The sequence below is a fragment of the Heloderma suspectum genome, chromosome 2 (genome assembly GCF_057233095.1).
Source record: "Heloderma suspectum isolate Gila_16-S chromosome 2, 16-S_ref, whole genome shotgun sequence".
Taxonomy (NCBI): domain Eukaryota; kingdom Metazoa; phylum Chordata; class Lepidosauria; order Squamata; family Helodermatidae; genus Heloderma; species Heloderma suspectum.
Genome location: NC_139459.1, coordinates 278018954 through 278030990, shown reverse-complemented (window position 1 = coordinate 278030990; position 12037 = coordinate 278018954). Strand labels below are relative to the sequence as shown.

At 47.2% G+C, this 12037-nt stretch overlaps 1 protein-coding gene across 12 annotated transcripts in view; it reads right to left on the bottom strand.

Annotated features, from left to right (window-relative positions):
• The window catches only part of BRD8 (bromodomain containing 8), a 34541-nt gene extending 22678 nt beyond the window's left edge, over positions 1 to 11863 (bottom strand). For 4 of the 12 annotated variants that reach the window (XR_014788460.1, XM_084839460.1, XM_084839464.1 and 1 more), the window contains exons 1-11: positions 11316 to 11863; positions 10844 to 10940; positions 9007 to 9076; positions 8311 to 8360; positions 6541 to 6663; positions 6358 to 6438; positions 5852 to 5916; positions 5034 to 5170; positions 4465 to 4680; positions 2126 to 2270; positions 200 to 409 (exon numbers count right to left, since the gene is read on the bottom strand). Coding sequence is in view for 11 of the 12 variants with exons in the window: in XM_084839460.1 (XP_084695586.1) it covers positions 200 to 409; positions 2126 to 2270; positions 4465 to 4680; positions 5034 to 5170; positions 5852 to 5916; positions 6358 to 6438; positions 6541 to 6663; positions 8311 to 8360; positions 9007 to 9076; positions 10844 to 10940; positions 11316 to 11427 (1306 nt within the window). In the remaining variant the exon portion in view is untranslated. The remainder of the gene's footprint in view (positions 1 to 199; positions 410 to 2125; positions 2271 to 4464; positions 4681 to 5033; positions 5171 to 5851; positions 5917 to 6357; positions 6439 to 6540; positions 6664 to 8310; positions 8361 to 9006; positions 9077 to 10843; positions 10941 to 11315) is intronic. The other 8 variants (XM_084839463.1, XM_084839469.1, XM_084839471.1 and 5 more) reach the window with 5 other exon arrangements.
• Positions 11864 to 12037: the final 174 nt, after the last annotated feature.

Here is a 12037-nt window from a genome sequence, read left to right as displayed (position 1 = left end):
GGCTCTTCTTGACAACCTCAGGCCAGTCATTTGCCCCGCCCTGGCGTGTGGCGCTCTTGGAGTCCCAAGATCAACCCCCCGCCCCCGCCGGCTACAGATCTGAGCGGCCCACAGCCTGCATTCACACAGCCCTTCCGCCGCACCTAAGGGGAAAAGTCTTCTGCAAGGTACTGAGTGACATATGAGTGCAAGGACGCACCTGTCGCTACACTTTCTGGCGTTGCAGCGGCTGGCGCAGCGGCTGGCGCTTGCAGCGTGGGCACCATGACTATGGTTGCCTGAGACACGGACTCTACAGGGGGAGGCAGGAGTTTGGTTGGAGGTTCACTGGCAACAGCAGAAAAGGAAGCAAGCGATGTGGTGAATTGTGCTGGACCAGCTTCTAAAAGGCGGGAGAGAGTAGGAGCACCTAACAAAGTACGAAGAGGGGAAAGGCACATTAGCCAAGAAGCAACAGCTACAGAGGACGACAAAGCAAGCCATCCCTGGGTTCTTGTCTGGAAGCACAGCTTGCCCCAGCAGGCTTGCATAGGATGACACGGTCACAACACTGGCTAGGGACAGCTGAGCAGGGCCCAGGAGCAAGGATTCAAGCAAGGACACAGTGGGCTTTGAAAATGATGGCTGGCAGGACCTTATGCCAGCAAAAATTAAAATGAAATCCAAATTCCGCACCAAGGAAATCCAAATCTGGGGTAAAAGCACCACATTTTGGCACACTGGATATCTGCATAGCTGTCCCTGAACTGGCAAAACGAGTTCCACATTCAGCTTTTGGAAGTTTGAAGGATTCACGGTATTTTGGTATAGATGGAACTGCATACGAGAAGGGAGGAACAGGTGCGGGTCAAGTGTTGGGCGAAGAGAGATGGCACAGGGCATACGAGGAGCTGTAGGGAGCCGGGTAAAGGGTTGGTGGCCTCTGGCCCTGTAAGACCACCGAAGGCTTTGGCTGGTTCCTGAGCCTTCAGCAGGCGTGGATCCAACACTTTCTTTCTCACAGTGTTTAGGTGGAAAGAATGATTTACTGATTTTTAAACAATATGTGGAAAGCCAAGTTCTGCATCATAGACAAGATCTTATGCCATATAGAATGTGAGCAGACAAAGTGATGCAGAACTCTAAAGGCAGGACTTTAGACAAGGTGGTAAAAATGCCCCAAATTTGGCACTTAGAAAAGGTCAATTCAGAACCCATATACAGTACAAAGATTTTTCTCCCCGTCCCTACCCCAGCACTTGAGCTTTCATCAAGCATCACACACTTTCAACTTTATTTTCATTGCTTTAAGGCAGGGGTGGGGAGAAAGTAGATCTCCAGATGTTTTGGCTGTCAACTCCCAGCATTCCTGACCACCGGCCATGCTGGCTTCTGGGAGGTGACATCCAAAACATCTGGAGATCTACCTTCTGCCCAAGGCCAGAAACTTGCTTTTAAAAAACAAGCAAACCATTTAAATTGTGATTCTCAGCACACTTAATCTACAACCAGTACCATATTTTTAATGTTTGCATGAGCCAATCAAAAAGTGAGTTTATATAGGACAACTAGGCACTTTACAATTAGAAGAAGAAGAAAAGAGCACACAAAAGGACTCTGCCCACAGGCTCAGATACATCTTAAGAAGTTGTATGAATATGCACAAAATATCAACAGAACAAGTATCAGTAGGAAGAAAATTCCAAAGATAAGGACAAGCAACACTGAGAAGGATGAATGGGAAAGGGAGAGGGGTATGGCTTAACGAGGAAATATGTACCAGAAAAATGGAGGGAATGAGAGGGAACATATAGTTGAAGGGGAGATAATGCAAAACAATTAACAAGGGAATGGAGTGATTCAAAGATTTGCATTCACAAACCCGGTACCCTCCAGATGTTTTGGACTACAACTCCCAGAATTCCTGATCACTGGCCATGCTGCCTGGGGCTGATGGGAGTTGAAGTCCAAAATACTGGAAGGTGCCAGGTTGGAGAAGACATATCTAGTCTGTCATAGAGTCCTTTTTAAAAAACAACAACACATATTCACACATGTTGAAATAGGACCCCTGCCCTCAATGCAAACAGCAGAACAAAGTAAGAGAAAGAGAGAAAAACAACACCAGTAACATAAGAAGGCCTACCTGAAGCAGCAGGGGATGCGGGAACAGTGGTAGAAGCAGACTGCATTTCCCCGCCATGCAACACCGGAAGAACCCCTCCCACCTCCAGGAGGATACCAGAGCTGCTTGCGTGACCAGAAACAATGGACATCTCACTCTCACCCACCTGCCAAATGACATTTGTATACTAAGAAACAGTGCACGGCCCGTCCCACTGCTGCATGCACCAGAAGGTCTCGCCTCCATACCCAGCTGCAACATGCCGCGCCCCAATCAAACTGTTTCGGGTTCTTCCTACCTCTCTGCTGAGCCACTCCCGCCCACTAGCTGCCACCCTGTTGCATTTAAGCAAGGGAGCAGCATTGTGGACCGGGTCCATCAAGAGCAGTTGCAGGGAAAAAGCAAAGCTCCCCCCTTCCTGCCCATCTCAGAAGAATGCTCTGCCTCCCAGCCCTGACTTAGAAACTCGTGTTGGCTTGGCTGTCTTGGGTTAAAAGGCCAGACCAGACAGCTTGGCTCAAAAAAGCAATGAAAAGGAGCAAAATTCAGAGCTGCCCTTGGGAACGAGGGGGAGACTTTCCTAAGCCCACTTTCTTAGACTAACCAATGGTGAAAGATACAAAAAAGGGACAGGCGTGCCTCAAAAAGTCACAAAAGCAGAGAAGCTGGGGGTGTTGTGAGGGAATAACCAAGGTGCATACAGTGATATATTGCATACTCTTAAGGGCACAGTCTTTCCCTTACATGGAGGCAGAACACCCCCACGCAGAGGGATCCCCACATGGCTCAGGAGAGCTCTTCTTCTCCTCCTCCACTCTCCCCACCTGGTGCACACATTGCCCCTTGCCACATCCCAGCCCACTGTGCCTGCCCATGCACACCCACCAGAGCTGGAAGGAGGGAGGACGGGGCTTTGTAGAGCTCTGTGGAGCCCCACATGCGGGGAGCGTGTCTAGAGATATCCAGGCTAATACAAATACGCAAAAAGTACAAATTATGCAACTCTGTGAACTTTCCTATAGTTATTGCACAGTTTGCATATTTGCACTAGTTCAGTGCTCATAATTGTAATGAATTTCACGTTCACAGTTGTATGCAGATTTTATTTCACTGTATGTCTCCCCGTCCCAATCTCTTTGGGAGTATCAGTCCTGGCAGAATTTCTTTAAAACATTTGTAACCTATGACTTCCGCAGCTTGAACTGGCTTACAACATATTTAAAGCTAAATTAAATACACAAACCTTACTAAAAATGGGGCCAGGGAGATCTGATGCTGAAGCAGTGCTAACCACATGTGGATCTGAGCAGTCCCCTTGGATAATTTTTTTTCTCTCTAAAAAACACCACCATCAAAACAGCTATCAAAAACAGCCTTCCCCAACCTGTTGCCCTCCAGAAATGTTGAACTGCAATTCTCAGCATCCCCAGCCAACATGCCCAAGCTGGCAGATGATGGGAGTTATAGTCCAACACCTCTGGAGGACAACAGATTGGGGAAGGCTAATCCAGATTGGGGAAGGCTGATCAAGAAAAATTAATTTAAAAAAAATTAAAATCCCAACCAATCTGCACCTACATTTCCTTAATGTATGGCAAAGGGGCAGAACCTCTTTCAGCATGAGGGCTGAAATCCATTTTGGAGAAGTTTTCAGAGGCCACATTCCTGTGATAGGTGGGGCTAAAGGCAAAAGGGTGAAGGATCAAAATGCCAAAAATACCAGCACATAGTAGTTTAAAGCTCTTATTGGTGGTAACTCAGCCTTAGGAGTGGCATTTCAACCTTTAGAATGGGGGAAAAGCAGCCCCAAAGCTAGGAAACCACCAAATAATTGGTGCTTGGGGGAAAGGGGGTGGGAACAAGAGGAGGAGGCATGGGCATCTGGGGAACCCCAGAGGGCTGGGCCGAGACCCCAGGAAGGCCAGATTTGGTCCCCGGGCCTGAAGTTCTGTACCCCTGGAATATGGTCTTCAACCTGTATAATTCTTGAATAGCATTGTGGTTAAGCATGTGAATCATGAACTAATCCCCACCCCACCCCAGCTCAAATTTCATCTCAGCCATAAATGCACTGGGTAGCCTCGGGAGAGCCACTTTCTCTCACTCTCAGTCCCCAGCTGTAACATGGGGGAGAATAATACTGGCTATATAGGGTCATTGTAAGGAGATGTATGTATATGCAAAGCGCCTTGGTGCACTTTGGAAAATGTACTGTATGAATGCCACATGTCATTTGGCTTCCTAAGGCTTATCTAAGCTTTCCCCTTTGAAACAATGTGTGCGTCTTTTGCCCTTTGTGGTGAATGTCAGTCACAGAGATTCACCAGGGTAGCTGCATATGTAAACAGGGAACTCCATACCAGCCTGGGGCTTGTGGGCAGGAGGCTGCCCTTCTTCAGCAGCTCTGAAAGCAGAGGAGAAGGAGGCGGAGTTGCTTTCTGTCCTAGCATCTTTTTCTGGGCTGAATCATCTGTGACTGGGGTCATGGGGGCATCCAGGGAGGTGGAGCCCATAGGGGTGTCAGGGATCCCAATGAAGGAGGCAACTGGGGTGCTGGGCAATGTCCCTGGAGTTACCTGAGAAAGAGAAAAACCACACTGTTCAAAGCCACATCTGCACCATCTTGACATGTCCCACCGACCTCCTCCTCCCACCAGGGCCAATAACCCAGCATACTCCAAGGACCTCCTCCATCACTCTTGCACCCCTCAATCCTCTGTGTGTCTCCAACTTTTTTGTTCCTACGCTAAGCATTACGACCAAATTGTGTTCCACATCCTTGTCCCACAGCACAAAGTGGACTTTGTTCTCTGGACAAGGCTGCACAAAAGCCATCATTACAAAAGGCAACCAAAAAGAAGAAAGAAAACAGGAAGTCTCAGAGAGCTGCAGAAAGCTCTGTGTAGTCTAATTCCTGTCAAATCCTTACCCCTGGACTAGCCTCTTCCACGCTGGGTTGAGACAAGTCTCCCAGAGTGTAGTCTGCTCCCGGCGAGGTTGAGCCTGCTGGAGAACGGACCATTATTCCTGTCAGTCTTCGTGATGGGTTCTTAACTGCTTGACGGGCTGGAAGATAAAAGGTGACAAAGTACATTCAAGAGGTTCTCGGTTGAACCTTGCTAAGTAAGAAATCTCGGCAAAAGATGTGATGATCCTCAAATACCATCCCAACCGTTCCGCTGCTTTGGATCTATCTTGAATCCTTGCAGTTGATGCCGGCACACAGATTCTGAATAAGTAACCCATGCATGGGCAACCTGGAGCTCCCCAGAAGTTTCAGACCTCAACTCCCATAATCCCTGACTGCTGGCCATGCTGGCTAGGGGCTTATAGGAGTTGTAGTTCAAAGAATCTGTAGAGCACCAGACTGCCCACCCCTCATGTAACCAGTAGCAAGTTCTTCCTCAGGGGCTCACGGATTGCTAGCTTCACTTGAGCAGCTCCAAGAGGCAGCTTTCTTACTTCCTCTCGGGTACTCTTCCTGTTCGAGGAACGTCTCTGGTATTCCAGCATCAAAGCCTACCTTCTGATCTTGCGAACTGTTTTTTAAGAACAGTTGGGGAGGGCCACTGAAGATACTGCTCAATGGCATGGAAGAGGCTGAGGAAGTAAGGCTGACCAAACACTGCTGTTGGTGGCTTTATTCCTCTCAAATGAATTTTTCTACTCTGAAATTCATCCTACATGTTTTCGTCCTCAGGAGTTTGGTTCTATAGAAAATAAGCAAACACTTGAATTCCAGCTAACCTTGATAAGCAGCATCGGTAGCTTTCCTCTTCACCTCTGCCTCCTCTTCCTCCATTCTTTTCTTCCTGAAGAAATTCAACAGAGTTCAGGGTTATGCAAGGTTATTGGGTGCAAAGCAGAATGGACACTTCCCACTCGTGTATTAGACACACAGCGTGTAGTACTTAAAACAATGAGAAACGCCTTGCAGTCAGGGCCTGAAGATGACTTTTTACGCCAAGACCTAAAAAGGCTGGTCATATCATCAAAATCATTTTCCAGGCACCTCCCTCAAAGCTATACTCTGAAGGGCATGAGGGCTTGCAAGACAGCAAATGAGTGCTAAAAACATGCAAATGTTGAAAAGCCTGTGTAGTTGTGCCATATGGAGAAATGACACCACACACCTAAGAAGAATACTTTCCGGGATCCTGTTTGCACGTTCAGCCATTTTGACTGAGCCCAAGGACTCAGATATGCAATCCCAGACAAAAAAACCGTAACAGGGAAATAATAAGATAACCCACACCACAATGTCATTGTACAGTTCCTCCAGCCTGTGGTCCATATGCCCCGCCTGGATCAGTTCTGCATCCCTCTTCAGCTGCCTGTGGAGACGACACAAAGACAGATTTCATCTTGACGGTCATTATCAACCTGCCCTGAAGGAACCTTGAAGAGTTCCACACTCTGATATGTCGGAGCTGTACCTGTACTTCTCCTGGGTCTCCTTAATCATCTTCTTCAGCTCCTCCACCCGTTCTGCTGTCAGTTTTCTCACAATAACATCTTCCACAGTTTCTACCACTTCTCCCTTCTCACCACGCTTTCTTCTGCTCAAAGAAGAAAACAGGGAAAAACAATCTAGGGACGGAGAACAGAGATGCTCAACCCTCCCAGATGCAGCACCTTCTTCCCACACAATCCCACCACTCCATTTCTCCTTATCCCAATTACCTGTTCCCACTTTCACTATTCTGCAGTCCACTGCAAAAGCTATGGTAAAGAATCAAGGCTATACTACAGCAAAGTATACATCTCAGCCAGCCACTCTGGGTATCTGTACTGGAAAGCCTGCTTGTCCAACCACCGTCCAGGTCTTAGGGAATGCAACGTCTAGGAATGCTCTTTCCTAGGAATGCTCATTGTCTAGGAATGCTCTTTCCTAGACAACAATGCAAAATTGACCTCCAAGCGTATCAGAGGTTACAAAAATCTGAGTAAGGCCTGCATCTCCTTCAAGACCACAGCCTCACAATGAAGGTGATCAGGGCAAGTTGCCACCCATCCTTATAGAAAGAAAATAGTTACCTACTAGATGGAAATTATGATCTGAAAGAAATTAAGTATGATGACCAAACTTCAACTGGTCCTAGGGGGTGCTTCCAGATATTCATTTTTTGGAGACTTGGAAATGCTATTCTGATGGAAATATCAGGATTGCCATGTTGTCATGGCACTAGAACATGTACCTGAGGAATGCTGGTAATAACGTTGAAGAAGTCTTTCTAGCTCTTTGTAGTGTAGTGTAACATTGCAGTGTGCAGTGTGGCTAACATTAGCCATTGTGGGTGTAGTGTTATCACTGAGGTCCAACTACTCTTCCTCAGCCCTGTCTCCCTCCTAGCACCATTATGTAATTTATTTTGTGGCTGGGGATCATATGCCCCCTGAGTAAACATTAAATCAGTATTTGGAAGTATGCTACACTAGTAGGGTTATGTGCGAGATCAAAAACTTTTAAAAATTAAAATAAACAAATGCAAGCAGATGGGAAAGCAAAAGAACAAGTGAGCAAAAGGAGTCTGATTACTATCTGACAGCAAGCAGGAAGGAACACAATCGCAGCAGAAGGGAAAACCTACTTGTGTCTTTATTTAAAAAAAGCATCACAGGCATGAGGACAAGAGGGATGCACAGCAAACTTTAAAAGCTGAGGAAAGTGTGCCCTAGTGGTGCTGCAACAAACACACAAAGAACTCCTCCTCTTGAAACTGATCATGCAAACAAGACACCTTAAACTCCACAAGATCAATTGATCATCGGGGAAAAAGAGAAAAGATTTCATGCCAGGCAGAGAAGTGCAACTGCCAGTTCCAGTAAGCAAACTACTGGAACTCAAGCGGAAGGTGAATAAGAGGAGCACAAAAATTATGGTAGCATAGTTGGAGGACAAAGGTTCTGGCTAAGTGCCTTACCTTTGTATGTAAACAGAGTATTTAGCAAAGGGCAGAATATGGAAGTTACCATAGTTGCTATCAACCAGACTCAAAAAGAAATGCAGTCTGGAAGCTGAATTTCAGCTGTTTTGGTCAGCTCTGTCCAGACTGCCATTCCCCTTCAGTACCCTAACCAAAATATACCCCAACCCTCGGTAGTTCTCCATTAGACAGTGTCCTCCTTGCAATGTCAGCTCCTGCCCTGTCCCATTCAAACAGGAAAAAAATGTAAATATCACACGGTTCAGCCTTTGAACTTACTTTGGGGTCTCCGTTGTTTCCAGGAGCTCAGAATACTGGGATGCACAATGCTAGAAAAAAAGTACATGCAGTTCTCAGAAAACAATCAGTACAGAAAACACTAAGGATGTTTGCATTCAGATAGAAACTCAAGGTAGTTTGTAAAACACCTTCCACATATTAAAACTGTTTCCAGATACACCTGCCGGGGGGGGGGGGGGATGCTTTGCTGCCTTCTGATTTGGATCCCTGCTTGTGTGCAGCTTTCCAGCAGAGACGGTGGATGCTGAATGTATATGGCTAGCTGTTAAAGAAAGAGGTGAGCAGTTGAGTGCATGCATGCACTAGCAGTAGAAGATCTCAGTATAGGGGTTTGTTTTAAAACCTGCAAGTGAGGCTAGAGAGCAGACCTTCTGCATTCCACAAATTTGGGTGGGGGCGGAGAATAGCACCAGCCATCTTAGGCAACAATTCTGCTACTAGAATTAGAACAGTTAATTTCTACACTGCATGCCAGCTTATTTTCCATTCTCTCTAGCACTTACTTCCCTTCACAGGGAGAAGTGAGCACTGGGAGAGATCCTCATTCTTTGACACTGCTTGTCGTGGCTGCTGAAATGAATGGTGTAATATGCTTCATTCGATATGGGACAAGATGCTCACAATGGGCCCCATAGACAGCCATTCCCCAGTAGGGAAATGAAGGCCCATTCTTACCTTCTGAGAAAACCAATCAGGTGGGCGGCCTGGCTCTGCAAAGGGTTTGATGGCTCTGCTGACTGACACCCTGGAGAAGAAAGAAGAGTTTACAAGCTTTGCTCCCTTTATAAGTGAATTATAGTGGAGAAGGTTTCACCTTAAGTTCACCGAGTTGGAGAAACCTTGACATATACCCAATACAGCGCTTTCTTAAAATGTATACATTTAATTATTTTATGTGGTACCCCATGCTCAGAGCTCATTGCAGGTAACAACCATATGTTACTCACTAAACCCTCCCCCTGTCATTGGTTAGAGTGGCAGACTAGGAATGAGGAGAACCAGGTTCAAATCTTCAATCAGCCACGAAGCTCCCTGGGTAACCCAGGGCCTGTCATTCTCTCTCAGCCTAACCTACCTCAAAGGTATGCCATCATGGTCCCACAACTTCTGGCTGGCCTCAGCAGCCAAGCCAAAAATTGTGGTTGCCAAGACCCTGCCCCCCCCCCTTGTCACTGACCTCATGCTGTGCCCGAGATTGGCCTGAGATCTGGGCCAATCTCCTGCTCTTCTTCAATCTTCAAGCCTGGAGCTAGAAAGAGTGGCAGGGGCTGTTGGTCAGGCTGCTGGGTAGCTAAGGACCTCCCCCCGGCTCCCTTTCCTGCTGGAGAAGGGGGGAGGATTGCAGCTTTGGCCCTGTGTAGCCCAAACATTCCAGGCACCTCAGCAATGAAACAATTCCCAGCTTTGGAAATGGCAAGGGAGAGGGATCATTGCCAGGATGATCCCCACCCACCTCTTCAGTTTCAAGGTTGGGAGGAGGGCTCACCACGCTGCCAGAGGCCAGCAGAATTCTTGCCATGGCAAGCAAAAATGTGGGAGCTTTCCGAACAGCTGCAAAAAGGCTACTTATCACACAGCCCCCCCCCCCCAAATAGGTTTTCTCAGAATTTATATAAACGTTATTTTCCGCACAAAATCATCTAGTTGTCATGATTACAGTTTGGTGTTGACAGCTATCTGAGCTATTACTACATCAGTATGAATAATGAGACTCAGCAATGATCAGACAATGAACATATAGATCTGATCAATTTTCCATTAAGGTCACAATCCTATGCATGTTTAGACAGAAGAGAGTCCTACAACTCCCAGCATTCCTCAGGGAGTTGTAGGACTATTTTTCTGTCTAAACATGCATAGGATTGCACCCTACAGGCCTTTCCCATAAAATATGTCCCTTTTCATCAATATATGCTACTAAATATGGGCTTCATTTGAAAATTATTTATCACTAAATTACTTTAATGTAACTCACTATATACTATGTATCTGGATTAAGCTTCTAAGTGCATTAATTTAAGGTGTAGAAAATCCTGCCTCTAAGTAGCTCTTTGGACTACATTGTTTTCCATGATTCTACAGTTGTTTTTCCCACAGTTTTTGTTGGAGGAGAGAACTGGGGCTCTGACCCCCCCTTCCCCTTGGCACAGAAAGAACGGTGCCAACTGCTCTCTGAGGTCGGGAACCCAGCCTCTGAGAACAAAGATAGGGGGTGCTTTGGCGGGCAAGGAGGAGGGGAGCTATCCTGAGTCTCTTCCAGCCTCCTTCTTTCCCCCTCCAAAATGCCATCGCTAGACACTTCCATTGCTCCTCCTGCTCCCTATAGGATGACCACAAACCTGCAAGTTCTAATAGCATTTAAATACTTCTGGCGTTTGAAATAACCACCACCATACATCAATTCAAGAGTTCTGTACAAAGCACACAACATGCATTCACCTATGTTCCAGGATACAATCAGGAACAGAATTTAGCAGGAAGCTTTTGTAACCATCAGCAATATGTCTCTTACCAGTTCTGGTCCCCGCTCCTCATGACAGAAGAAGCCAAGCATAGCTTCTCCCGAATAGACCATGGTTCTGTGGGTCCAGCACTCAGCAACTTGTGCTCTGCCATGGAAAAAATGATAAACATCGCAGTATCACAACCTGCCAGCATACTTCAAAAAGAGATCTTTCTCAGTGGCACCCCCCTCAATTAAAACCTACTGCAATCAATGCAGCCCCCAAACTTATTAAAAGATTCATTTCCTAGCCCCTACAGCAGCCTTTCCCCACTGGGTGCCCTCCAGATGAGTTGGACTACAGCTCCCGTCATTCCAGTCAGCATGGTCATGAGGATGAAGGGAACGATGGGAGCCATAGTCCAACACATTTGCAGGGTGGCCAGTTGGGGAAGGCTGCAGCCTCCATATCCAACTAGCCAGCCTCTCCTGAAAATGTCCCACAGACAGATAGAGGAAACCCTAGGAAAGGTCTACTTGCCGTAGCTCAGTGGCAGAACACGTGTGTGGCATGCAAAAGATCCCAAGTTCAATCTCCAGGTAGGGCTGGGAAAGACTCTTGCCTGAAACCCCGGAAAGCCATTGCCAGTCATGGTAGACAAAACTGAGCCGGATGGACCAGCGTTCTGACCCGGGCTTCCTACGTTTCTATTCCCAGGTATCCTAACTAAGGGGGAAGTGAGCCATCATCTGCGAATTCTTGGAAAAACCACCTCACAACAGCCAACCCGTTTTAAAGGTTTGCTCCTTGGGTGCGGGGACGACGACGACAAGAGTCCTGTGCTTTTAAAAGTTGCGCGACAGGCAGAAATACATCCGATGAAGCATTTTTCTGTACGTAAATGCTGTGATCAGAAAAGCTGCACCTGATGACCTGCTGCCTCTCAGCTCTCTCTTAAAGGTGCAGGCGCCCTAATACAAAAAACCGCGGGGGGTGGAGAGGATAACCCTAGGCCCGCTACATTCCTCCGTCCCAAACGAAAGAGCATCACTCACTACCCGTCCCCGCCGCCATCTTCCTGAAGGGGCGGCCAAGCGCGGTGCCTGCTGGGAATGGGACTCCACGGCCTACGGAAGCTCAGCTCTCTCCAGAGCAGTGGGAGGAGCTCCGCACACCTAGTCGCCTTCTCATTGGCTGGTTGAGGAGAAAAGAGCGGAGTGAGCCGAGCAATGGGAGGGCTGGCTACAAGACCCCCCCCATCT